A 26,861-nucleotide genomic window follows, 5' to 3' on the forward strand; every position below is an offset into this window, starting at 1 on the left:
AAATCAACCCAACCAACCGACTGACTGACTGACTGGCTGGATATCGCTATATTGCTATATTGCTATACTGCTATACTGCTTACTTAGGGAGGCCGTCACAATGAAATCATCTTCTCTACTGCGCACAAATACGTTATGTATTTTCTCCGTCTTTGGTCTAATCTATATATCTATGTCAGAAATGACATGCCCCTGTGGGCTGATCCGTCATAAAGAGGTATGGCCCAGCTATCCAGGCAGACGGACAATAAGTAAGTCAGTAAGTCAGTAAGACGAACCAATACATGAATGGACGTTGACGGTGACGGTGACGGTGACGGTGACGTGGCCTGGACCAAGAAAAGATACGAGTTTCTTTTCTCGTTACAATCGGGAATGGTAATTTTCATTCATTTGCTCGCTTTCTAGTTCGTTGGGGTTTTCTATGGCCAGAGAAAGAAACTTATAGACCAAGTATAGACGGAGTGAGTGAATGGGGGAGTTGGGGAGAGTGTTTGCTGTCTATTGTAACCTCGTATAAACATCATCTCAAATCAGATAGATGGCAACGCAACACCAACAACACCACACCGACATCAGGGTTCAGATCCAGGTCCAGCAGCCCCTCAGTGCTGAGAGATTCTTCCTGAAACCCCTGCGTAACCCACTGCTGCTGCTGATGGTGGAGTGGTGTGGTGTGTGTCTCATTCTGATTTGAGAGAGTCGACTGATCGTATACTGTCGACCGGAAAACCGCGAATATATCCATTCCAGTCTGTGACCCGAAAAAAAAAAAATCGAGCAGTCCTTCACTCTCGTCTGCAAACCATTGTAAACGCCCTATAAGAAAACGCTGCGAACGCGAAAACAGTCTGGTTCCTACCTCTGGTAGGAGGCACGTCTTTCAGCATCGGAATGCTCCTGGCGCCTTGCTGGAACGCGGGATTGAAAATTCAGGCGCTGACTTTGGCTGTCAAGCGCCGTGTTACTCGTCGTCAACGTTGTCGTCGCTGCCTTCACTGTCTTCTTCTTCTTCATAGTCTTCGTCTGCGTCGTCGTCACTCTCGACAAGGAGTCGGCCACTTTGGGTAATGGCCTTCTTTGTCTCTGTCTCGTTTGATTCCAGCTCGTCATTTTCCTTCTCGTCCTCTTCACCTTCGCCCTCGGCTTCCCCTTCTTTCTTATCTCCAACAACTTCATCTACCTTGTCTGCAACTGCTTGGACCTCGTCCAACGCGCTCTTGGCCACATCATCTCGGTCAAATGTCGGCATCTCGTGGACATCTTCCTTGGACGGCACGACGACCTTGAGCTCGAGCTCTGGCTGTTTGCTGTACACACGCAGCCCCACAACACAGCTTGCGTTCCAGGGGTTGCGGTTTGGGTCTTTCTCATTGTCGTCAGCATCTTGTTTGCTCTCTTCCGCTGGTGCGGGCGTTGAAGCGGTCGAAGAGGTGGATGGAGTTCTGACTCCCGAAGGAACAGGAGTCGATGTTCCAGAGACAGAAGTTGAGGTGGCCCCCGATGGTGACGAGGATGAAGGAAGTTGACCTTTCTGATGGGCCAAATCATACAGTTTGCCAATCTGAGTGATTTTGTCGCGACGGTGGATATTCTTTCTGATGACATTTTCCACCTCATCTCTTCCGGTGGAATGCGCTTCGACTTTGATCAGCACAGTATATGTGCCCTTGGTCAGGTGGGCCTCCACATTCACAGACCGTATCAGCTCATAGTTCATCTTGCTGCGGGCGAGGTATTCCTCTTCGTCGTCGTCGTCCTTCTGGATTCGGAATTGCAGAGTGTAATTGTACTTGCCCTGTAGTCCCTTGAAGTACCGATCGTCAAGTTGGGAGAGCACAATCACCGCATCCGTGTCCTCGGGGACAACAATTGAGAAATGGTTGGTTTGGTAGTCCAGCGTACTCCAAGGGACTTGCACCGACATCCACTGCTGAGCGACCTGCCACTCAGGCCCAAATATCCGGGTTCGATCAATGTACTTGTACTTGCTCAGCATGTCCTTGTACGTCATCCAGAAGACGCCATCGTCGCCAAACTGGTGGTTCAGCCTTGTCAACCACTCAGCAGTCCACTCTTTAGAGCCATCACTCCAGGCACCTGTCCATTCTTTCCTACCCCAAGGGTTGCGGATTTTGACCAGTCGTTGGCCGTGGCCTTCGTATGTGTCGAGGACCGCGTAGGCGTGCTGGCTGACAATCCCTGAGCGACGTTCCTCTCGGATCTTTTCATTGGCCACTAGATATGGGCGCCACTCGCGCCAGCGTGCAGCAGCACAAGAGAAGACAAAGTCCTTCCCAATGCGGCTAAGTTCGTTTTTCCAAAATTCATCTGTGTCGAGGATGTTGGTGGTATAAATTTCCGTCGTGACGCCACCTGTCAGATCTTCGATGGCCTCGCCGGTCTGTCCACCCGAAATTGACGCATAATCTCCATGCGCTTTAGCATAAGCCTTTTCGAGAAGACTCACCCAAGTCTCGTTCTGATCGCGGCACTGGGCGAAGTACAGTGATTTGGATCCGCGTTGGAAGAGTTCTTGATACTGATCTTCCTGGTCTGGACGTCGAATTCCATATTGTCCCAGGACCACATCCCCACTCTCGTCGTATGCCGGTGCCCGGAGGTATAGCTTGTCATCAATTATGCACTGGTGCCATTCACCGTCACGGTGGAACACAAAGCCATAGACACCAACGGCCTGGTCTTGAATCACGCAAACACGATCAATGAATTGCTGATTGCAGCTCAAGGTAGAAATGGCGGCTAGGAACCAGCAGTCTCCTGCCGACCCCTGAAGAATGTCGTCGTATGAAACACCATTCACGTAGAATTTGGGTTCATCGAAGATATCCTAGGATTTTGGTCAGTAAAGTGTGAATGCCATTACATAAAATACTTACTGTGACTCGCTTTGCATCTGCTGGGTGCTCTTTATCGTCGTCGGCAATGATCAATCCATCTAGGCAATCCCTGACCCGTGTGATTTTCAAATCTCTTTCGATATCCCAGTGAGAATCGGTGTATTTCTGGTTTGAGGCTCGGCATTCCTTGATGATGCGTTTGACGTCTCGGATACAGGATGCTTTGGCGTCCTCGTATGACTTGATGGCTTTGTGAGCAATCTCGCCGACCAATGTCACCGCGCTCAGATCCTTCTCCGTGATGCGGTCCGGTAGAACGCGAGTGACTTTGCCAGTATACTCGGGATCGAAGTTCTTCCAAAACTTCTTCATCTTAGCCTGAGGGTGAGGCTTCTTTTCCTTCGCTGGAGCGGGTGGAGGGGCTGGTGGTTTGTCCGGCACAAGCATAAGCTTGATGGTTTGTCCACCTCCCAGCACCAACCCATCCTTGGGAGTTGCAGGTTCATCTCCTGTGCGGTTGGTTGTAATATTAAAAGCCGGACTCGGCCCATCACCAGACTGTTTCCCATCTCCGTTGGCCTGCTCATCTGCCCCTTTCGAAGCGGAATTGGAAGCAGTCTCTTGGTGTCCACCAGAAAGATCCATATTCATGCCATTGCTATTGGGCTCGTCATCATCAGGATCGTTGTCCTGGAATTTGACTTGGTGACGAGACGGGTGGCCGTCACGAACAAAGAGGTATTCCGACATTGTCTGCAGCAAGGCTGTAAGGAGACAAAGAGTGGAGAAGGACCCTGGAATGCAGGGTCTCTGAATATAAACATTCGTCGCATAATCGGCTCACGAGGCTTAGGAGGCAAGTTAGGCCACCGCCCCGGTCTATCTCTGCGTGTGAGACACTAGAGAAGGAAATGGGATCCTATCTTCCATATTTCAATGCATGGTGAGGCTTGGTTAGTCACACGAATGGGCGGTAAGAAAGCTATCGATACCGGTCAAGGCTTAGCTCCGAAGGGTGGCTCTAAGCGAGTAGGCTCGTAGGGTCGAGACTCGGCCAACCGTGATAAGACAAGTCTCTGGGCGACCCAGTGTGTCTGTGAGGGTCTTCCGGGCGCCAATAGGCGGTCTCACTGATGGCGAAGGCCATGGGGAAGATCCGGGAGGGTCGCATGCTCAATTGAATGCAGAAGTCTTAAAGAACAAAGCCGGGACATTAACGAGGCTAGAGCGCCCAGAAACAAAGGGACCGCTGTATGTAGCTAGCCCAGAGACCTAGAATCATCTGCGAGGGACCGGGGCGCCAACGGCCGTGTTCGTACCTGCACAGGCCTCCTGCCTGCGCACGGACTTGGGAAGATCAGAGTCATGGCAGCGTTGCAGCAGACGGGGTTCTGGCCCTGAAGAAAACGGGCAGGGCCGGGAAACGAAGTCATGCCATGAACAGCTGAGAGTTTGGGGGCCGGTGGCTCGACAAGGCGATTTCCACTGAGGCGGTAATTCTTCGAGGAACATTCGAACAGGATGAGGCTGAATCCGGCCTCGGAGCAGCGGCACGGCGGGCTGAAAACCTAGGTACTTGTGAGTATTCGCAGGTGAGGTGTCAAGGTGTGTACAAGTACGGCACAATCGGAGTGCATTAGAGATCCGCGAACAGGGCAAATTCCGTAAAGACTAGAGGTTGGAAGAGGCGACAGATTGCTTGAGAGTGAGTCGACGTTGGGACCGCAGTCCACAAAGGTGCCTGTCACGTGGGAGACCACACTTCGCTAACATCTAGTGCCGGGGCTCGAAGTCTTAACTGGCATCCGGCGGTGAGCCTATTTGTGCCTGTTAAAACGCCACCGGGAGGGCCACCACGCCTAGGGTTGGAGCCTGGTGGGTGCCTGGCACAACCACTCGGTATACCTCCCAATTAATTTCGGGGTATTACTCGTAGGGAGCGCGTTGGCTGGTGAGGGGTAGCTCTTGGAAGTAATAGGCATTCAGTAAATTGTTTGGGGTTGCTTTAACCCCGATAATACCGGGGATCCTCACTGCATCATCATTTCGACGCCTTGCACGCCCCTACCCACTCTCCCACTATAGCTAGGCCTAAGCATTGCCCGTTGGTGCCGTGACTGCGCTTTCGTCAAGCCTATTGTCATCTCTGTTCGATTGCCAAAAATCTCGGCAAACCACGCCTTTGAACACACCCTCCACGATTCTTTCTCTCTGCGTCGACGAACAGCATCCCATTCTGTCCTTACATGCCGAGCCAATTGCAGTAGATGAGGGATCTAGAAGGGTTGCAGTCTGTTCTGGCTGCGTCGGGAGACTTTACGCCCAATTCTGACCCTTCTAGTCGTTTATTATCACAATCACATCAACCATTCTGCGGCGATGCGGAGGGTTGGGGCCCAGTGAGCTCCCTGCGATGGGACCTCACACCATGCTTCCTTGACGTTTGGATTCTGGGGGTCGCTCTTTGGGGTGTGCTATTTGGTGCTGGAGCTTTGTGGTATTTGTTCACCAAACGCATCGCCCAGGATGTACCCAAAAACTGGCATTTCCATACAAAACTGTGAGCCTCCCTGGAAATATTCCTTACCTGGGACTGTGGTTAACTTGATAACAGAGCCGTCCTCGGTGCCATTATCCTCACGACCGCCCTTCAGGCCTCTCTGCAGATCGAACAATTACCTGGTGTTTGGTTTCAAGACATCCGATTCTATACCTCGATCGCCACAATTATCTCGCTCCTAGTCATCGCCACGATACAATACCATGAGCATTCGCGGTCGCGGAATCCAAATGGCGTTGTGCTGTTCTACTGGGTCTTCTTCATTCTGGCTTACGGAGTGAAGCTGCGTTCGCTGGTGGCGAGGAATTCATACAAGGATCGGCTTCCATACTTCATCACATTCAACATCAGTCTCGGCCTAGCGGTGGTGGAGTTCATTCTTGAATATCTGGTTCCGAAGAAGCAGAGCGTTTACGATGCGCTGGGGGCGGATGACGAGTGTCCATATGAATATGCCGACATTTTCTCGGTTCTCACTTTTGGCTGGATGACACCTCTGATGAAGTTTGGCTATAACAATTTCCTCACCCAAGATGATCTGTGGAATTTGCGAAATCGCGATACTACCAAGGTCACCGGAGACAAGTTGCAGAAAGCTTGGGAGATCGAGCTGGAAAAGAAGAGACCAAACCTGTGGATCGCTTTGGGTAGAGCATTTGGAGGGCCATATCTACGCGGAGCACTGATAAAAACCGTCAGCGATTGTTTGGCATTTGTCCAGCCCCAACTGCTTCGACTTTTGATTCAATTTGTCAATTCTCATCGGTATGCCGAACCTGAACCAGCGATCCGGGGGGTCGTCATTGCGTTGGCCATGTTTGCGACTTCAATCTGCCAGACCGCCGCTCTGCATCAGTACTTTCAGCGTGCTTTCGAGACTGGCATGCGGATCAAGTCCTCGTTGACTGCCATGATCTATTCAAAGTCACTGCGGTTGTCAAATGAGTCGAGAGCTACAAAATCCACCGGCGACATCGTTACATACATGAGCGTTGACCAACAACGACTAGCCGACCTTGCTCAATGGGGCCAACAGCTATGGTCAGCACCGTTCCAAATCACCCTGTGTATGATCTCGCTATACCAATTGGTGGGAGTCTCATGCTTGGCCGGGGTTGGAGCCATGATTGTCATGATTCCTATCAATGGCTTCATCGCGAGATTCATGAAGAAGCTGCAACTGTCGCAGATGAAGTACAAAGACCGTCGCGCCCGACTTATGACAGAGATTCTCAACAACATGAAAAGCATCAAGCTCTATGCGTGGGGCTCTGCGTTCATGGACAAATTGAGCCATGTGCGCAATGATCTCGAGTTGAACAACCTTCGCAAAATCGGCGCAGCACAATCGTTCGCGACCTTTACATGGTCTTCAACACCTTTTTTTGTGTCGTGCTCGACCTTTGCGGTTTTCGTCCTTGTCAACAACAAACCATTGACAACGGAATTGGTGTTTCCAGCTCTGACTTTGTTCAATCTATTGACGTTCCCCCTCACAGTACTCCCTATGGTTATCACCAGCATCATCGAGGCATCAGTGGCCGTGGGCAGATTGACTGCCTTCTTCACCACGGACGAGCTTCAGGATGACGCGGTGAGATTTATCGACGAGCCCCCAAAACAAGCCGGGGATGTGTCCGTCTCTATCAAGGATGCTACTTTCACTTGGGACAAGAATGCAGGCAAGAATGTCCTCCAGAATATCAACTTCACCGCCAACAAAGGAGAACTGACCTGCATCGTTGGTCGAGTGGGGGCTGGAAAGTCGTCGTTGTTGCAAGCTATGCTTGGTGATCTCTACAAAATCAGTGGCGAGACGGTTGTCCGAGGTCGGATTGCTTATGCGGCACAGTCGGCCTGGATCATCAATGCTAGCGTCAAGGAGAACATTGTCTTTGGGCATCGATGGGATCCTCACTTTTACGAGCAAACAGTCAATGCCTGTGCTCTTGTTGATGATTTCAGACAACTTCCGGATGGAGATCAGACAGAAGTAGGAGAACGTGGCATATCTCTGTCTGGGGGCCAAAAGGCTCGACTTTCCCTAGCGCGAGCCGTGTACGCAAGGGCAGATGTCTATCTTATGGACGATGTTCTCTCTGCTGTTGACCAACATGTCGGACGCCATTTAATCAACAATGTGCTAGGCCCCAATGGGCTTCTGAACGGAAAAGCGAGGATTCTGGCTACTAACGCAATCACTGTTCTCAAGGAGGCAGACTATATGTACCTTCTTCGCGAGGGCACCATCCTCGAAAAGGGAACATATCAACAACTCATGGCTATGCGAGGCGAAATTGCAACGCTGATCAAGTCCGCTACCGCAGAAGAGGCCGAGTCCGAGGGGGAACGCAGCCCAAGCATAGAAGGAATGGAGTCCGACGACTCGACAACCATCGTCGGGGCCAACGGTGGCAGCATTGAGGACGAACTAGATGACGAGGAGGTCGAGGAATCGCAACAAGAAGTCGGCGGGCTGGTACCTATCCACGCCGGACCCAGTGGTCCCTCGAAAGCCCGCAAATCCAGCTTCAATACTCTCCGTCGTGCTTCGACAACCAGTTTCCACGGACCTATGGGCCGTCTCACAGATGAAGAACATGGTGGTGCACAACTGAAGAGCAAGCAGACCAAAGAAATTGCCGAGCAGGGTAAAGTGAAATGGTCAGTCTACACAAGCTACGCGAAGGAAAGCAATCTCGTCGCTGTGGGGATATACTTCCTCGCTCTCCTGGCCGCTCAAACGGCACAGGTTGGAGGCAGCTTCTGGTTAAAGAGGTGGTCCGAGATCAACGAGTCGCACGGATCGAACCCCCAGGTCGGAAAGTACATTGGCATTTACTTTGCATTTGGCATCGGTGGTGCCGGACTGGTCGTCATTCAGGTACGTACCTGTCACCTCCTAGTGCCCCTGTCTTTGATCTATACTTTGAAGGATCCATGTCTCTTGCCTGGGTTCTTGGTCGGTGTGTACCACAAGGTTGATCCGAACTGACATGAACCTGTGGAAACTATAGACTCTGCTTCTCTGGATTTTCTGCTCGATAGAGGTATGGTTTTCCCCTTCTTCCGGTCTTCAACCCACGCTACCTCCCACTTCTCCAGTCATTGATCACAACGGTCACGTCAAGAGATCATGGTGCAGGCACGCGAAACATGGTTAGACCATCTCTCATCTTGTCTCTGACGCCTTTTCCCATAGGCTTCGAGAAAACTACACGATCGCATGGCATACGCAATATTCCGATCACCCATGAGTTTCTTTGATACCACTCCAGTGGGACGCATCCTGAACCGATTCTCAAGGTACGTTGTACCACCAATGGCGTTGCTGGTAGGGACATCGGTGCTGACTCGGGGATTGAAGTGACATCTACCGTGTTGACGAGGTTATCGCACGAACATTTAACATGGTGAGTGGACACAGAATCACATTTCCGACCCCTTGGAAGCATCTAACCGACCACCCAGCTCTTTGTCAATACCGGTCGCGCACTTTTCACAATCGGCGTCATTGCTGCTTCAACGCCGATCTTCCTGGTCATGGTGCTGCCTCTGGGCTTCATCTACATCATCTACCAGAAATACTACCTCCGCACCTCGAGGGAGCTGAAACGGCTTGACAGCGTCAGTCGCAGTCCGATCTATGCACACTTCCAGGAGTCACTGGGTGGCGTTTCCACCATTCGTGCATATCGCCAACAGAAGAGATTCGCTCTGGAGAATGAGTGGCGCATGGATGCCAACCTGCGGGCATACTTTCCCTCGGTTAGCGCCAATCGCTGGCTGGCCGTCCGACTGGAATTCATTGGGTCTGTCATTATCCTTTCAGCTGCTCTTTTCGCCATTATCTCGGTGGCAACTGGAAGCGGCCTGTCGTCTGGCATGGTGGGCCTTGCGGTAAGTTTCCCCCGTGGTCCGTGGACAGCGGCCATCGTTGTTTCTCATGCACGTCATGGTGCGGACGATACACAGCTTCTGTAGATGACTGACTGCGTTTTTCCGGATTTCAGATGTCATATGCCCTGCAGATCACTCAATCCCTGAACTGGATTGTCCGCCAGACGGTCGAAGTGGAGACGAATATCGTGTCGGTTGAGAGAGTCCTGGAGTACGCCAGCCTGCCCAGCGAAGCTCCTGATGTCATTTTCAAGAGCAGACCGAGCATTGGATGGCCCGCACAAGGGCAGATCACCTTCAAGAATTATTCTACGCGATATCGCGAAGGTCTGGATCCCGTCTTGAAGGATATCAACCTCAACATCAAGCCTCACGAAAAGATTGGGGTGGTCGGGCGCACGGGAGCAGGCAAGAGCTCATTGACATTGGCGCTCTTTCGGATTATCGAGCCGATATCTGGCGCTATCAGGTGCGTGAAACTTTTTGAGAGCGAAGACCTTTTCTTCAATCATTGCGGATTCTCGAGGTTAGGCGAGGAAGTGCTGAGCTAATTTCTATTGCAGTATCGACGGGCTCAATACTTCAACGATTGGGTTGCTAGATCTGCGACGGCGGCTTGCCATTATCCCTCAAGACGCCGCGTTGTTCGAAGGCACGATTCGTGATAATTTGGACCCGCGCCATGTGCATGATGACACCGAACTGTGGAGTGTGCTCGAACACGCTCGTCTCAAGGAGCATGTCTCAAGCATGCCAGGCCAATTGAACGCCGCCATTCTCGAAGCTGGTGAGTTCCGCCACTCCGTTCTTCACCAAAGTGAACGCCGTGCACATGTAGTATTCGTTTTTTGGGGGCATGCTCTGACCACGAGAATTTTGGTTGCAGGTTCCAATCTAAGTCAAGGCCAGCGTCAACTAGTCTCCCTGGCGCGGGCGCTACTCACACCCAGCAATATCCTGGTGCTGGATGAGGCAACAGCAGCGGTGGATGTGGAGACAGACAGAATGCTTCAGGCCACGCTTCGAAGCACCATTTTCCAGAACCGCACCATCATCACCATTGCACATCGCATCAATACCATCCTGGACTCGGATCGTATCGTAGTGCTGCAACAAGGGCGGGTAGCGGAGTTTGACACCCCAGAAGAGTTGATCAGGAAGCGGGGCCTATTCTACGAGCTTGTGCGTGAAGCTGGGCTGCTCGACGGGTTCGGCAATGGTACTGCGAATGCAGACCAGCATTAGCACAGCCCTGAGAGCTTGACAACAAGTGCTTGAAGCAACCATCGGACGGGGAACGAATGCTCTCTCTCCCGTCCTCAAGGTACCAGCATCCCTTGCCGAGTGATGACGCGCGATCTCAGGCGATAAAGCAACGCTGAGACCATGGGCTCCAAGGCTTGTCGATTCACTTCCCTGCTCCACAGCACTTGTGCCGATGGGCAGCTTTCGAGGGGGGAAGCCGCCCATCGCACCAGCGACAGGTTTGGGTGTGATGAGCAGATGCTTTCGGGGGTCAGAGCGAGATTGAAAGATCGCACAGCTTGTGTGGTCCACCCAATAAGAACCGGGAGCATGCACGCCGGCCAGCTCAGTGAACACTTGGATGGCCAGCCTCACCGGCTAGTATATGCTGTGTAACTCACTGGCGAAAAAAAAACAAACAAACCGGGTTTCGGTCAGGTGCCGCGGTAATTGTTGGAGGCTCTCCTCCGGCTAGGCAAACCCCGTCTTCTTGACAACTACTTTCATGGTCGTACAGGTGGGCGCCAAAGGTGTCACAAGGGCGAAAAGTTAGAATCGTATAGGGTTGGACAAAATACTCGGATCCGTGCTGGACGCAGCAAGGCGCTCTCAGATACGGTGATTTCCGTCCTACTGGTACAGGTACCTCGAGCTGTATCATTCTTTTCTCTGAGATCAGTGTACCTGTTACCTATTAATAGCGCCTGTGTCCAGATTGTAGTTGTACGGTTGCACCAGCTGCATGAATAACAAATCCAGGTGTGGAGGCGAGTTTCCTTCGGTGGCGAGTCGCCGAGGATGGGCAGAGAGACCGACCAGCTGTGGCGAGGGGTATCGAGGCAATCGAGCGCCAGTGCAAGTGATCAAGTTGAACCATGTTCAGCCCCTCTGTGGCCTCTGAACTGAAGGAGAAGGTGTCGGGCATGGCAGCTGAAGAAAAGATCCTTGTTGGAAGGCAATGCTTGCGGGCATCCCGTGGCGTACTTACGTACACTAGCTTTGCAGTTTGGCCAGATATTCGTCATTTGAGTGTAAGGGACTTCGATCGAAATAAGGCTTCCACTCTTCCCGTGTTTGCTTTGGACCACCTTTCACAGCCTCGAGCTCTTGATGGTCTCCACGATTGACGCACAAGCCGCCACAGGACGGAGATGAAGCGCGACGTCAGGCAGTGCCACGACGGACCCCCCAGGGCAGCTCGTAGCCGGAGACAATGCTTGGGCTGCCATCCTCTTGTACGCAGAGGCAACTATCTGCGCTGTGGTCACTTTCCCCGCCCCCGGACGGCTGCAAGTTTTAGGATCTTGGCCGTTTGAGAAGGAGATGAACCCGAGATGCGAGGGCGTGTTTGGATAGGACCACGGCTGCAGCCAGTGATTGCCAAGGAACACTCCGCAGAGGTTTGAGCTTTCAGTACTCGGTACTAGCTAGGCAATAGGCTTGCTCAGGTCCAGATCGAATTGCCCTTGCCCTGGAGGAAGGTCCTAGCTCTCTGGCCTCCACTTGTCCAGTGGACTAGCCCTGGTCGACAATCGATGACAAAAGCTGGTGGGGTTCGAGGGGAGGCGACAAGATTCAAACAGAAGCCAGGGGCAGTCTCATTGTCAAGGTCTGGGGTTCTTGTCTTCTAACCGCTCGGCAGCTCCCGTCAAGCCGGTCGCCAGGGCTGGTCAAGTGCTGGAGGTCTCGGAAAAGGGAAGATGTGACAGCATCGTGTCTGCAGTTTGCTTGTGCTGGTGAGGAGGAAGAGCTCTGGCCCACGACGTTAGCTAGCTAAGGGGGGCGACTCAGCCGAACGATGTCCAGACAGCAGACTCTCGGACACGTTCAGGACTGCTGGAGCCGGAATCGGACTGATTGGACAATTGATCGATCGACCGCTTTGGACTTGGTAAGGGCAATTCGCAGCTTGGGGTGGGACAGAAGGAATGCCTTAGCGTATTAGTTTGCCGAGAAGTTGTACAGAAGGGGCAGGCTACCAAGAGGGGAGGAGACTCGAAATTCGCCAGAGCAGGAAACAGATACTCGAAGAGAGCTCCCTGGAGCTGCTGAAGCTGCTGCTAGTAGCAATGGTGTTGCATGATGGTTGCGCATGAAGACGGGGTGCTGAAGCGGAGCTACTGACTTGAGGCGATAAGGCCAGTGCAGTTTGTTGCCAACTGCCGGGACCTTTTTCTCCCTTCTCTGCAACTCGTAGATGGTCCGCAGCCACTACTACTCACCCCTGCTCGTGGGTCACCTCCCTACCACCTGCTGGCTCCCTTTTTTTCCCGTTACTCAGACCTGGCCCATGCCCATTTCTGCCTGGCACAGGCCGGAATCGTGCTGCCGTCGCTTGTCTGACTCGCCTGAATCATCAAAGCACAAGCCCTTGACGGCGACTCAATGCATGGGATCCCCCTGCAGTCCCTTAACGGGCCGTTTTTGCCCCAGAGCGCCAAATCCGTTAACCCCAACCCTCCCGATTTCGCCAGAAAAGCCCATTTTCCCCTACAGACAAGATTTTAGGCTGAGGTCTGCGTCCATGCTGAACAGAAGGGATCCTCGTCGGAGACAACTGAGAGCCTTGTACTTGTCCAGCCAAAAGAGGCACCTCGATCCTAAGGGAAAACAGGCCCAAACCAAACCGTGACCCAGAACGTGACGGACCGGTGCAACGAGGGACAAGCCCGACAAAAGTCAACTCCCCCCTCCTTCCTCCCTCCTCCTTCTCACTTCTCCCTCCTCTGTGCGGAAACACAAGCCTTTGGAAAGAGATGGACTTCTGGTTGCAACATTTCTTCTGACAGCTGCCGCCATTCTCGAGACTTGCTATCTTCCCTCTACAATGGGAGCTGTCGCTCACTGACAGACCAACACCACCACGTCCGCTATCATCCACCCCACCCACCCACCTCTCCCTCCCCTCTCTTCAGTCTCGCTCCACGAACATATGCCCCATTCTATCTCAACTCTCTCTGGCCCCCCTCCTTGCCCATTGGCTGCTTGCATGGCGTCGTCCGATTGGCAATCGCATATACATCTTCGTCTGGACCACTCCGGGGAACTCGGTTTCCTCTTCCTTTCCTTAGACTCTTTGATTTGTACCCAGCTGGCCAGGCCATCCTGCCGCTCAGTCCCTGCCGTTATCCACGCCTCAAGCCTAGACGGTCGAGAAAGCAAATTCAAGCAAACAATCCCCAAAGAAACCGATTGACGCAAATTGCTGGACCGTCACCCCTCTCTCTTGGTCGCCCTGTTCGTTCAAGCCCAGTCTCCTCAAAGACTTCACTCATTGAGAAACGACTCGAAATCCTCCGTCGTCTGAAGCTCTTCCATACGCCCATCTTCACTCCGAAGCACATACTGTCCGACTCAAATATAGCCCACGGCAATTGCAGCTCCCGGATGGCTGTTTAGAGCCGGGAACCCGTCCCCTACCATCTCGCTGGCCGGCCTTGTCTCTGTTTTCGTCGTTTTTGTGTGGTGGTTTTGTTGTTATTACTTTTGTGGTGCATACAGCGGGGCGACAGATACATTGGACACTCACACGACCCAAAGACAGTTCGAGATTGCGCCTTCTATCCGGGCGCCAAAGCCACCACAGCATCATTTCTTTCTCGTCGTGACCGAGGCCCGTACCGGCCAAAAAGGCGAAGAAAAGGTTCGTGGTGTTTCCATCTCTCTGTTCACCATATGTTGTTCGTCCGAGATAAGTGCGATGATGCGCATGTCGTCCTCTTTGACGCTGGCGGATGTCGAGGAACTGACGATCCGTCTCCATGAACGGCCGGCAGTGGGGAATGCCCCCAGCAATTAGCTCGGGGTTCCCCAGGCATACAGGATGACTGGGTTTGGCTCTAACTTAGCCGCACCAGCCGCACAGCAAACGCCTTGCCCACCAAGGCCTAGTCGCTCTTGATGGTCCTGTTCGAGCATGTGGTGAATCGTTAGAAGATGGCGAACGTGGACACACTAGCCGTCCCCCCGTTTTCACTCTGTTGCTCCCTGCCCTCCCCTTCCCCTCCACAGGCACACCGCTACAAAATCTTGCGTCTAGGCTCCTAGGCTGCACTCGTCGGGGCTTCGTCTTGTCATTGTATACATGAGGGCCCAGGCTTCCGGCTCGGGTCACAATCGCTAACAATTATGCGCTTCCCGTTAGAGTCAACTCTGCTTAGACAACTCCTCGAATGTCGAGTACTCTTTCTCCACTTACCGCAACCCAGTCATCCAGCACTGTGGATTGATCCTTCGCATTGAAAATGACACACGAAGTGAACTTCAAATCCTCCCCTCGATCTCCTCTAGAAAAGCTCTCGGCCACACCACCAGAAGATCCAAAAACAGTTGGCGTCGCAGTCTCCAGTCTCACCAAAGAAGCTAAGCAGCAATACTTGATAGTGAGCCATGCCTCAAGGAATGATAGAGGCGAGAAGTCGAGTTAACATCCTATGCAGAATGAAATCAAGAAACTCGTCGAAGACTGCGAAGATTTCATCGGCCTGGTGCCTGGCCCACATGGGGTCCCTGAGGTTATAGTTTCCCCAAACCTCAGAAAGGACAGATGGGCGATCATTGGGGAGGCTCATGTGACCTTTGGTCAATACATGTCGATGCGTGGCCCCAGCGCTCCCGGTATGTGATCTTCCCAGGCGGCTCATGGTAGTACTGACTCGACCAGACCATTGCTGGGGTGGCAACCATCCCAGCGAAAGGCCTTCGAAGCCAGAGCCCCCGACAGGTGCTGGAACACCGGGCGGTGCAATCACTTGGCCCGCACAGCGTCCGCTGAAGCGACACAGATCAAAAACCAACATCTGCTCAAGAAACTCATCACGATCAAAGCCTCAGCAGACTGGTGGGGGCGCGAGACTCTGGGAAGCTCCTGCATCTCAAATCCGCGTGGACGACCACGAGAAGCTAGCCCAGTGGTATAGAGAGGCCTTCTTGATACTGCAACAAGTGGCTTGTCGGCTGGTAGCCAAGGTCTGGATCAAGAGGATCCATCCCAAGAAGGTTAGATGACCGCTCCAAAGACATTCTGTATAGGGAAGAATGACTGACGATTCCAGCAATCAACACATCCATACAATGGCCAAATGCCCCGTGGCGAACCCCCTGATCCGGATCGGACTAGGCCACCCTATTGGCCGGCTGGTATGTTATGCGACTCTCTTCGGACACGACGGGGCTTGTTGTATGTGGTCGCGATATCCTGGGATCTAATATCTTCCTAGACGTCATCCATCGAGAGCCCGACCATATCGGTCGCAATGGTAAGCTTTGTGCAAGTCCACGAGAGAGTTCTCACGCTGAAGCTCCACAGAGAGAACCCGGTTGCTTGTCCATTTGATCGCGCACACCCCACAGCGAGTCATAACCAACCCTCCGTCTGAAGGAGCGAAGCAGCAGTTCGTAAGGGCTCGAGACCTGCTAGAGTCCCTTCAGACAAAGCGAAACGAGTTGCGAGAAGACCGGTGGGATATCATTCAGCAGATTGTGAATGCGCGAGAGAAACAAGAGCAGTACGAGGCCAACGAGATAGGTAGGTCTCTTGAGAGTCATAGCGAAGCACGGGTGCAGCACTGACATCGTCAGATGGTGACACCCTCGTCTTTGTTTGCGATTACAGTGATGCCACCAGCTCAAAATTGTCCGCGATCGACTCTGATGATGACGGGCTTCGATGGATCGGCTCTGTCCCTGTGGCATCCAGTGAAGGCTCCCTCGAGGAAGGCGAAGAGCATGCACCAACGCCGGGGTCCTCTGCGCAACTATCTCCCAGTGATCAGCCCACCTCAGACGGGCGCCTCATGGCCAACAAATCCCGAGGCTCGACGTCCAAGGACGCCGGCAATCGCCGTAATGCACCACGTCGACCTCGACCAAGCTTCAATGGGAATCGAGTGGTATCAGTGATTGCGCCGCGGACAGGACCGGACTTTTCTCCTGGGATGAAAATGGGTATGGAGAATTTGATGACACATACCGAAGGTGTCATGCTGCCCCTGACTGGAATCCACCCGGTACATTCCAATGTGTTTGGGCGCAATCTCGACAACCATCCTGGGCCCAACTCCATGATGCATCCTGCGGCGCATAGCGGTCATCTCACTGGAAACCTTCACACTCCAGCCTGGACGGGGATGATGCCAGAAATGGTGCCAGACCCACCTCCCGACATGTTCGGTATTCACTCCAATATGGTGCCACAATCAGTTGGCTTGAGAAACGGATATTTTCCGCAAGAGACACTCGATATGACCAACACTATCCAGAATGGACTGGCGCCGACCGTGGTGAATCCCATGCTATACCACGACTTTGGGGACCCCCACCGACGTGCTCTGCCACTGCGAGCGGCAGAAATACAGCAACCTGTCATGATCCCAACGCCAGACATCAGCATGGAGATGATGACGGACCGTTGCTACAAGGCTGATCATTGGTAATTTTTCTCAAACCCAGTCATCCGGGCCTCGTTGTCGATTCGATGCCGTCTCCAAATTGTGAGTCGACACATCCTATGTCGAGCAGACTTGTCGCCGCTCTTATATCACAGAATATCGTCATGGACCGCTTCATCACTCTTGGCCACTATTCATGACACACTGTCGCACGAATTTCCTTTTGAGCTTTTTGGTCGTTTTATCGTCTGGCGATCTTCTTTGTTTCGGATTGAATTCTTTGTCTCGTTACATTGATTGGCCGCGTTTTCTGCCATTTCTGGATAGGGAAAAGAATCACAGCAGCTCCTTATTTTGGAGAAAAACCACAGCAAAAAGTTTGGGGGCGAGGTAATGAGTCGGTCGTCAGGGCGGCGCCTTGGTCATGGCGGGCGGAAGACAGTGACCATCAAATTTGTCACAGCAGGATTGGCCAGACAAAGTCACAAGCGGTTGTTTGTTGGACAGTGTTTTGGAAACAGGGTTTCGGTCTCTCTCAATCGCGATTGCTTTGCGCTTTTGACTTGCTTTGATTTGATATCTTGGTCGAGCTCATCGAACAGCTTGTGTGGCGTTCTCATAATGAATGTGAGCATTTGCGTGGGATCTTTCTCGGGTCAATGTAGATGAGATACGAGTCAAGATATTGGGCAGCTAGCCATGTCAAATGAATGCATATATAATATCTGGAATTCCCTGCATGAGACTAAATTGGTTTCGTGGTAAAGGCCGAGCATGGCTGGCAGGTGAGATGATGTTGATATTGAGTGTGGCGGACGGTTTGATCTGGGTGGGTGTCTAGGCACGCACGGTACGTAGCCCAAAGGTCATCGCCAGGCATGGATTCGGAGGCCAGGGGAGGGGCGAGGCTGTTGGTAGTGATGCTAACGAGGGCACCTGCGGGACCCAGCCAATAGGCGACAGTAGGCATCCGCGGCGTCTTGGATTTCACTGTTCGCGGACAGAGCGCGCTGTCACCCTTTCATTGTGCCTCTTTCGGTTTGCTACTCACCTTTACTTTTCACGCCCACGCGACAGCAACTGCAACGACGATAAGAAGTGCGAGTTCTCACTATCCATATCGCCTGTGCCTTACATTCTGGGCTTGTCTCTCTCGATAGTTCCGTCGCCACCGTCCCGGTGCGGGCATAGATCCCTCGTCATCTCGAGTCTCGCCCTCCCTTTGCTACTCGCCTCGATTTCCTCAATCTCCTTCTGCATTGACATGACGATCCTCTGATGTTGATCCACCGCTCTTGCGCCCATGTCTGCGCCGCCGTCCACCCGCGGACAACGCGGTGGCAGCTCGACCAGAGGTGGACGAGGGACTCCATCTCAATCGACCCGAGGGCGCGGTAGCACTCGTGGATCTACCACGGTGCGAGGACGAGGCAGAGGCGCAGGTGGAGGCGCGATTACAGGTGCTACAAATACCAATGGCGCAGGCCTACTGCAGCGATTGCGTGCGGGAACAGTCAAAAGAGGCGATGAAAATGCCCCCTCGGGCACTGGAAGAGGTGAATCCATCGTAACCGCTGGCTCAGCGACACACCAAGACAATGCTAACCTGCATCAGGACGCGGTGTTGCGAATGGCTCTCGAGGGCGTGGTCGCGGATTTGCCAACTTGTCGCAGACATTCAACGCAACCAAAGCTCAAACATCCAACCCTGGCTCTCGAGCAGCTTCTCCGGCGCCTGCTTCCCACCGAGACTTTATGAACTTGGCTTACAACAAATTTCAAGCGGTGCGTTGCGATTCCGATCCTTGTTTCGCTGACCATGACTACGTTTATAGGCTTCTAACGTGCGAGACCTTCATATAGCTAAAGCAAAGCCGGGAAGAGGAGAGGGCGAAGGCGATTCGCGATGGATTTCTCGCTGATCCTGAGAAGAAGACCAGCCTGGACAAAGCCATCACCCCGGTCGGAACGTGCACGGAGATGTGCCCAGAGTTTGAAAGAGTGGAACGTATAGTACAGAACATGGTTGACAAGGCGGAGAAGGTGAATATTGTGCTCGTTCGCTGCTAGGCCGGTATACTGAAGGTATGGGTAGGTGCGGAATGAAGAAACTGGCAAGGACATGCCTGCGGAAGATCGCATGGTCAAACGATTTCGCCGATCAGCTGCTGGCTACGACGAGCAGCTGCCTTCCGATATCCGAACGCCCGAGACTTTGAAACGGACGCTGGACTATCTCCTCGACAAAGTCATTGGTGGTGAACGATTGGCGACCGTCCACAAGTTCGTCTGGGATCGAACACGAGGAATCCGCAACGACTTCTCGATCCAACAAGTCACCAACGTCGAGGACGTCAAGCTTGCCGTCGATTGTTTCGAGCGAATAGCGAGATTCCATATCTTGTCGCTGCACCAGCTCTCAAACCCCGACAATTTGCTGGACGGAGAGAATTTCGACACCTACCAAGAGAGGGAACAGCTGAACAACACCCTTTTGTCTTTGATCTACTATTACGATGACCATCGAGGCCGGATTGACTTTCCCAATGAAGGAGAGTTTCGCGCTTATCTTGTGATCTTTGAAATCCAGGCCCCTGAAAGACCGGACTTGGAAGACCGCATGCAATCATGGCCTGTTGGTCTTCTCAGAGACAAGAGAGTTCAGACGGCACTCAAGCTATACAGGGCGGCAGGCAACTCGCTACTCGGCCAAGGGCCTCTTCAACCGTGGGAATCTTTCGCTGTCGCTCAGGGCAAAACAGGGAGCTTTTGGAGCCTCTTGGCCTCGGACGCCGTGCCCTACATCATGGCATGCCTGGCTGAGATTTATTTCGCCGAAGTCCGTTTTGTTGCCCTGGATGCATTGTGGCGCTCGTGCAAGAAAGGCCCTCAGGCCCAACAAGCAAAGTCTCGAGATTGGACACTGGGCGAAGTGACCAACTTCCTCGGCTTTGATGCTGATGAAGAGACCAAGGACTTCTGTGCCGCTTTCGATCTCTACTTTGCCACGGATGAGAGCGGCGAGGAGTATCTAGACGCGACGGCGAACAGTGCTCAGTCGCTCGATCGTGCGTCCTTTCACCCTCCAACCATTCTTCGTCGTGGAGTACTGATGTCTGTCTAGCGTCCTCGATCCCGCGACGCCAGGTCTTTTCGCACAGCTTCGTGGAACGGAAACGATACCGCCGAACACTGACCTCCATCATCAATGGAACAACCGTCGCAGAAGCACTTCGTCAGGGTTGGGTTGAGCCTGAAGAGGAGGATGTCCGCCCTGCAGATGATACCGGGGAGGACGACCAAAGCATGTTCGTTCCGGAGGCGAAGACAACTTCGACATCTGCAGCTTCGTCATTCTTTGGCGCTTCTCTCAATCCTCAGGCTGCCCCCTTCGCACCGACGTTCGGACAGAGTCCTGCCTCATCGAGTTTGAACAAGCCGCCGGCACTCTCCGGGTTTGGTTCTTCTGGCTCGTTCAACATCGGTTCTTCCACCAAGCCAACAAACGAGTCTCCGTTTGGGAAGCCATTGAAAACCGGTGGCTTTGGATCCCTCGACCCATCAACCTCGACTACATCTACAGGAACCTTTGCCAAATCGACTCTTACTCAACAACAGCAAACGTCGACGTTCGGCTTTGCTGGATTCACGCCATCCAAGACACCACCTGCCGCAACGTTTGGACAGCCCCCGCCACCAGCACAGAAAGAAAACAAACCTTTCAGCTTGGGTGGATTCACGGCTAAAGTTCAAGAAGCATCTACTGGCTTACAAGGTGATGGACTTGCCGCACCTGCGCCTACATTCAATTTTGGCCAACAGTCTTTCGTCCCTTTGACATCTTCAACCTCGTCCGTCATTCCTCCTGCGCCAGCCTTTGGCCAGCTATCAGCGCCACCATCGACAGTATCTCTCGCGTCACCAGCCAAGTCAGGTAAGGAAAATTCACCTTTGTGTCACCGTACTATAATTGAGGTCGTTACTGATACTGTGGTTCTGAATAGCGAACACCCCAGTAACGGCCCCAGTGTCAACACCGTCTCCATTCGCTTCGTTCACACAATCGTCTTCCCCTTCTGCGACGTCTGTACAAGTATCTGGAGGCCCAACTGCTTCACCATCTCGCACATCCGTCGAGAGTCCTCCACCCCAACCAGTCCTCGCCCAGTCAACATCAGAGTCGGGGGGGCGTTCTCCATCGACCATAATTCCAGCAGTCTCGTCCTCAGAGCCGACCCAAAGTCCCTTCTTTAAATCCGGTGCTGCGGGTTCTTCTCTTCAGCCCCGACCATCATCGACTCCTGATCCTATTCTGAAGCCTCCTTTACAGAAGTTTAATTTCCCAACTGCGACAACTCCAGCCACGACCTCCGGGAACCAGCGCTCAAGCCAGCAACCTGATAAAACAACAGTGACTCCGAGTTCAACCTTGAACGATCATCCTCATCGCAGCACTACTCCTCCTTGTTCTCCTCGTCAGCCCCCACCCAAGCCAGTCTTCACTCAAACAGACCGAAACAAGCTTGCAGGAAATATCGCCAGAATTGCATTGACACAACAGAGGGGATTGCTTGACAGCTACCTCGAATTTACCCTACGTGATCTTGTGACTACCGCCTTCAACCAACATCGACTAGAAGTGCGCGACGCTGCCATTGGTAAGGCACAAGCTCTGTTGTGGTGTGGAGACTCTGCTGACTGTGTTGGCCAGTATCTGTTCGTGAACGTATCCTCGCGCGCAAATTTGGGTATCTCTGGCGAACCCGCGCATGGACCAGTGCTTTGAATCGTCGGGCGAGAACCAGACGACAGCTCTTTGCGGAGACAATCCGAGCGGAACAAGCTAGAAAACAAAGAACAGAAGAGGAACTGGAGGCGATACTTAGAGCGACAAAGGAAAGTAAACGGCTACAAAAAGAGGTCCAACAGGCTGTTCAAGCAGGAAACCCCCCGACGGCCTTGCCAAACGGTGCAGAAGCCAGCAAGCTTGCAGGGCGCAAACGCAAGAGCTTCTCTGGTGCGAACTCAACAATAAATGGGACACCCTCAGTTTCCGGACATAAAAGGTCGAAAACAATGAGTGTTTCTTCAGATCCCACAGCCTCTACAACGAGCCACAGACCGCCCGTCCCCGGTTTCAGGGCAGCCACTTCAAGGCCTCCACAACATGTCTCCATCTTCTCCCGCAGCTCGACACTCAGTCAATCAGCATCTGCTCAGAGACTCGACACCACACGCACGGATTATTTCAGGCTCAAGGCTATGGGTGTCGATCCAGACACGCCGATCATTCCTGACACTCAGCAGACGCTGGCTCTCCGGCGACAAAAAGAAGCCGAAGAGAGACAAGCAAGTGTTAGAAGAGCGAATCGACGCTTCAGGCCTTCTCTGTCTTCTGATCAGAGCCCTCCTGCTCCGATGCTCCCTCCCGTGATAGCCGATTCTCGGATGCCCGATGCGATTCCAGAACCGCACGCGACTCCCCATCTGCCACCTCCAGTCGAAGATGACTTCTTGAAGGAAATCAGACAAGCGCGTGAAGCAATGGAAGAACAGATTGAATGGTTCAAGCAGCAATCTGTCTCACTTGAGAAGGAGATTGAGCAAGAGGAAGATTTCCAAAGAAGCCAAAGCGGCGGTGATCAGAGTAGCCCTAGTTCGGCAAGTGGCATGCTGCGGGTCAACGGCTACGAGTACCTCCCGTCATCGAGCAGAGCAGGTTCAAGTCTGTCGCGCACCGAGAGGCGGATACGAGAAACTGGTGCTCACGGACTGGCCACCAAACCTCTCCGATCAGTCTCGCAGTATATCCCTGTTGCAATGTCCAAGAAGAGCGCACGGGACTACTCTCAGGGTTCCAATATCTCGAGCCCAGGGAGAAAACGGGCGCACCATGATGTGGATTCAGCGTCGAATGTTAGGGAAACGGATCGGACCTCTGAATCGCTTCCTGCCTCCAAACGACCTCGAGCTACACCGTCTAAGTCCACAAAACGTACCACCAACTCCTTAAGACCACATCATTTTCCCAGAAACCAAGGCTTCAATCCTTATGGTTCGCTTCAGTCACCTCAGTCTGACGATCAGGAGGGGGAATTGGAAAGCGACGGAGACGACCAAGATCAGGACGAACTATACGATGAAGACGAGAGTGTTTCTGAGAACGGATATCCGGCAGATGCACGCAACGGCACTTATGCCAGCGATGAAGTTGAAGATGTGTCGGAAGAGGAGGAGGAAAATGGATATCATCTTGGGCAAGGAAGCGGGGAGGAGGAAGACGAGGACGAGGAAGATGAGATGGGGGAGGACAACGACGACCAGCTCGAGGACGATGAGTCGGATGAAGGAGATGAAGAAGACAGGCAATACAACTATCCTGCGTATCTCCAAGCGCGACAGGACGAATTTGACGACGCCGAAACGCCTCTGACGAATCCGCAGCTCAGCCGAGCTACCAGCAGCGCGCCTGGCAACAGCGTGGACGACGCACTGGTTCTGAGCGACAGTGACTGAGCGTGTTCCTCATTGGGCTGGGGAGCATTCAAGGGGGGCTGGTCTAATAATCTATCGATCGATCTGTGCAACAAATGACCTTGGCTACGTACGCCTGCCTCCTTGTTCATGACGCCTTGTTCGTGCAAGGGTACCTGGCTGGTAATTTGAGGAGTTTGCAAAGAGCCAAAGACAAGACTGTGCGCCAGCAAGGGGGACCCATTGAAAAAATGTCCTCCTCCTCTTCTTCTATATCTCTGGAGACCTTGCTCCATCAACGGCACAGCAACTGCGCGCCGCATACGAGGTACCTCTGTTGGTATGGAGGTCTCATACGTATGTATGCATGTAACCATATAGAAGGAAACGGAAAGGGAAAGCGACAAGGAATAAGGCAAAAGGGATGAGGCCAACAAAACAAAAAGCTATTGATTGGTATGGACAAGTACTTGTGATGCCACAACAATGAAACGCTTCTGCTCTCGTGCTTGTCAATGACTTTTATTCTTGTCGATCTGTGTTCCAAGCTCTGCGTAGATTTGTATGTCTGGATGTGTGATGTATGATGTATGGTTTAGGTATAAGATATGGATGTATAGATGTATGGATCTACAGTCCTTCCTTGCTCACTTGCTCACTTGCTCACTTGGGTATTGTAGACACTGCACGAGGTATACACTGTGCAATTTGGCAATGCACCTCTTAGATACCATGGCTACTTACTACCCACTATGCTATTTGTTATAGTCAAAAGGTACTTACTTTTTTTTTCATTCATCGTCCCTTTTCTCCCCCACTACCCTCAAAACTGCATGCAATCTCATCGACCACCACCTACCCTGGACACACGCAATCATAGTCTCTCCGGTTGTTTGCCTCCGTGTCTCTAAGTACGTTGACAGCCTCCTGCTCGGATCGGAGACACTCGCACACAGATACACACGTACGCTCGCTCAAGTAGAAAACGGCAAAGAAGAAAAGCCCAAAAATGTCGACGTGATTGATTTAATCAATCGTTCAGAGTCTCGCCTTGAACTTGGCCGAGCCCAGCTCATTGCGATCCAGACCCTTGGACCGGAAAATCTCCTCGGTCTTGGCCTGTTGGCGGGCGATGCGGGCTCGGATCTCTTCTGCGCGCTGCCTGTTCTCGCGGCGTCCGAGTTGGCTGAGATGGGCTGGGGGAGCAAAGTTAGTATAAAACGAGGAGAAGGAGGAGGGGACAAGGAAAAAAAAAGGGGCGTGTCAGAAAGACGGTGTAAAAAGAGAGAAAAATATAACAAACTCACCCTCATCTGGGCCGTCGGCGATTCTCAACGTCCTCAAGTGTGCCCACATGTGAGCCAGTGGTGTATCCTGACACACGCCCATGGCGCCATGGACCTGGATGGCTCGATCGATGACCTTCAGTGCCATTTGGGGAACCTTGACCTTGGCCTCGGCAATCTCCTTGAGCGCGAACTTGGCGTCCCTTTGGTCGATCTTGACGGCGGCGTTGAGCACGATCAATCTCGAGGCGTCGATCTCGATCCTTGCTTTGGCGACCCACTCCAACAACACGCCGTGCTCGCGGAGAGGCTTTCCAAAGGGGATCTTCCTGTCGTCGTTGAGCCGGTTGATCAGCCACTCGAGGGCGCGTTCAGCGGCACCAACGGCTCTCATGGCGTGGTGAATTCGTCCTGGGCCGAGACGGCCTTGCATGATCTCGTTGCCTCGACCTTCACCCAGAATGAGCGCGTCCAGGGGCACCTTTACGTTGTCGAATGTGATGTGGCCGTGGCCGTGAGGAGCGTCATCGTAGCCAAAGACCGACAACATGCGGTGGACTTTGATGCCTGGAGTGTCGGCCGGCACGAGCAACATACTCTGCCGCTGGTATTTGTCTGGGTTGTTGGGGTCAGATTTGCCCATGACGATGAAGATCTTGCAGCGGTCATCCCCGGCACCTGAAGACCACCACTTGGAGCCGTTGAGGAGATAATGGTCGCCCCGGCGCTCGATGCGGAGCTTGATGTTGCTGCCATCCGACGAGGCAATATCTGGTTCGGTCATGAGGAAACCAGAGCGGATCTCGCCTGCGAGAAGGGGCTTGAGCCACCTCTCCTTCTGGGCCGGAGAACCATAGCGGGCGATGACTTCCATATTGCCAGTGTCGGGAGCGGCGCAGTTGCATGCCTATTAAGTGCAGGTTCCGTCAGCGAGGGAAGACGTAAGGACGAGATAGAGAGGGATAATAAACACACCTCGCTGGCTGTAATACTCTTGCCCAACTGCTCGGCCATGAGCCCGTACTCGACGTTGGTGAACTGAGGGCCGTCCTTGAAATGGTTCTTGGGCAAGAACATGTTCCAGATGCCCAACGCGCGAGCTTTCGCCTTCAGGTCGTCCATAATCGAGGGGTGGCCGTGCCAGCGGGCATCACCCGAGCCGATCTGTGACGAGTAGACGACATCGGCGGGGATGCATTCTTCGTCGACGAATTTCTCGACCTGTGGAGGAGGAGGGGGTGGTGGTTAGACAATTGGTTCCGTATAAACACCAGGCAAAGAAAGAAGGGCAGACAATACCAGGTCCAACAGCTTCTTCGCCCTCTCCGACACAAACGGAGCGACAACGGGTGGGATGTTCTCTGAGGCGGGCATCTTGGATGGGGGAATTCGGAGTGTGTATATATCCTCGTTATTGTGCACTGGCGAAAAGTAGTAGAGCTGGTGATGGAGGATTAGGATGAGAAAACCCAAGGATGGACGGGGGAGGAAGTTCGACAAAATATGTACTCAATAACCGCCAGAATTGCCAGACCCTCGGCTCTTTAACAAACGGGAAATCGTACCAAGTTCAATGGGAACAAGGTGGAGGGCGCAGTTTTGTAGCTGTTTGTTTCGGCTGTAAGTCTGAATCTGGGGAAGTGGGAGTTGGAGACGGCGATTTTGCCTCGGCCATACAATCACTTGGTCCCGACTCAATTCCACCGGATGATGTCCCTGGGGAAAGGGGCCTTGGGGGCGCCTGGGGAAGCCCAGGGAAAGCTTAGGGGAGCCTAAAGTGCCCTACGGGTGCCCGCACCGGCGATTTGTCTACTTGGTTACGGTAGATTTCCATTTCCGGACGAGAGAGACGTCGCGGGCCCGGGGCTACTTATGCCCGATCCGAGTAAACTGTCTCAACCACGCAGTTCTCGGTATACCGAACCTTACTCTTGACACTCTTGTACCGAGTACTCGGTATCCTACACAAGTACACAAAAGCACAGATCATCTGGTGAGAGGGTTGAAATTCTCCATTCTTGAAAGACTCTTGTCAGTCACTGCCTGTCCAGGCCAAAAGTATCAATCTAGCTACTTCTCCCACGACAAGCTGCCTCCCAGCTCACATCAACACCAGCCACTCAGCTCCGTCTCTTTCAAGCCAGCA

General features: G+C 52.9%; 5 protein-coding genes across 5 annotated transcripts; 3 read left to right on the forward strand and 2 right to left on the reverse strand.

Moving 5' to 3' along the window:
• Positions 1–964: 964 nt before the first annotated feature.
• On the reverse strand, positions 965–3,611 carry AYO21_07453 (hypothetical protein; the record flags this gene model as incomplete). The annotated part of the gene is made up of 2 exons (XM_022657408.1): positions 965–2,851; positions 2,901–3,611. The coding sequence occupies 2 exons, from the start codon at positions 3,609–3,611 to the stop codon at positions 965–967; spliced, it is 2,598 nt and encodes an 865-aa protein (XP_022510285.1).
• A 1,517-nt stretch (positions 3,612–5,128) lies between these two features.
• Positions 5,129–10,566, forward strand: AYO21_07454 (hypothetical protein; the record flags this gene model as incomplete). Its single annotated transcript, XM_022657409.1, has 8 exons — positions 5,129–5,421; positions 5,476–8,305; positions 8,624–8,727; positions 8,789–8,834; positions 8,893–9,321; positions 9,435–9,790; positions 9,885–10,108; positions 10,208–10,566. 8 exons carry the CDS (start codon positions 5,129–5,131, stop codon positions 10,564–10,566), a joined length of 4,641 nt encoding a protein of 1,546 aa, XP_022510286.1.
• A 4,244-nt stretch (positions 10,567–14,810) lies between these two features.
• Positions 14,811–17,000, forward strand: AYO21_07455 (hypothetical protein; the record flags this gene model as incomplete). Its single annotated transcript, XM_022657410.1, has 7 exons — positions 14,811–14,948; positions 15,006–15,183; positions 15,230–15,564; positions 15,621–15,705; positions 15,786–15,824; positions 15,875–16,093; positions 16,147–17,000. 7 exons carry the CDS (start codon positions 14,811–14,813, stop codon positions 16,998–17,000), a joined length of 1,848 nt encoding a protein of 615 aa, XP_022510287.1.
• Positions 17,001–18,258: 1,258 nt separating this feature from the next.
• AYO21_07456 (hypothetical protein) lies at positions 18,259–23,471 on the forward strand (the record flags this gene model as incomplete). Its single annotated transcript, XM_022657411.1, has 7 exons — positions 18,259–18,511; positions 18,571–18,740; positions 18,819–18,998; positions 19,051–20,023; positions 20,080–20,889; positions 20,960–21,613; positions 21,667–23,471. 7 exons carry the CDS (start codon positions 18,259–18,261, stop codon positions 23,469–23,471), a joined length of 4,845 nt encoding a protein of 1,614 aa, XP_022510288.1.
• Positions 23,472–24,467: 996 nt separating this feature from the next.
• Positions 24,468–26,089, reverse strand: AYO21_07457 (hypothetical protein; the record flags this gene model as incomplete). The annotated part of the gene is made up of 4 exons (XM_022657412.1): positions 24,468–24,625; positions 24,737–25,622; positions 25,691–25,936; positions 26,015–26,089. The coding sequence occupies 4 exons, from the start codon at positions 26,087–26,089 to the stop codon at positions 24,468–24,470; spliced, it is 1,365 nt and encodes a 454-aa protein (XP_022510289.1).
• Positions 26,090–26,861: the final 772 nt, after the last annotated feature.

Source organism: Fonsecaea monophora, assembly GCF_001642475.1.
Source record: "Fonsecaea monophora strain CBS 269.37 chromosome Unknown Scaff57, whole genome shotgun sequence".
Classification (NCBI taxonomy): Eukaryota; Fungi; Ascomycota; class Eurotiomycetes; order Chaetothyriales; family Herpotrichiellaceae; genus Fonsecaea; species Fonsecaea monophora.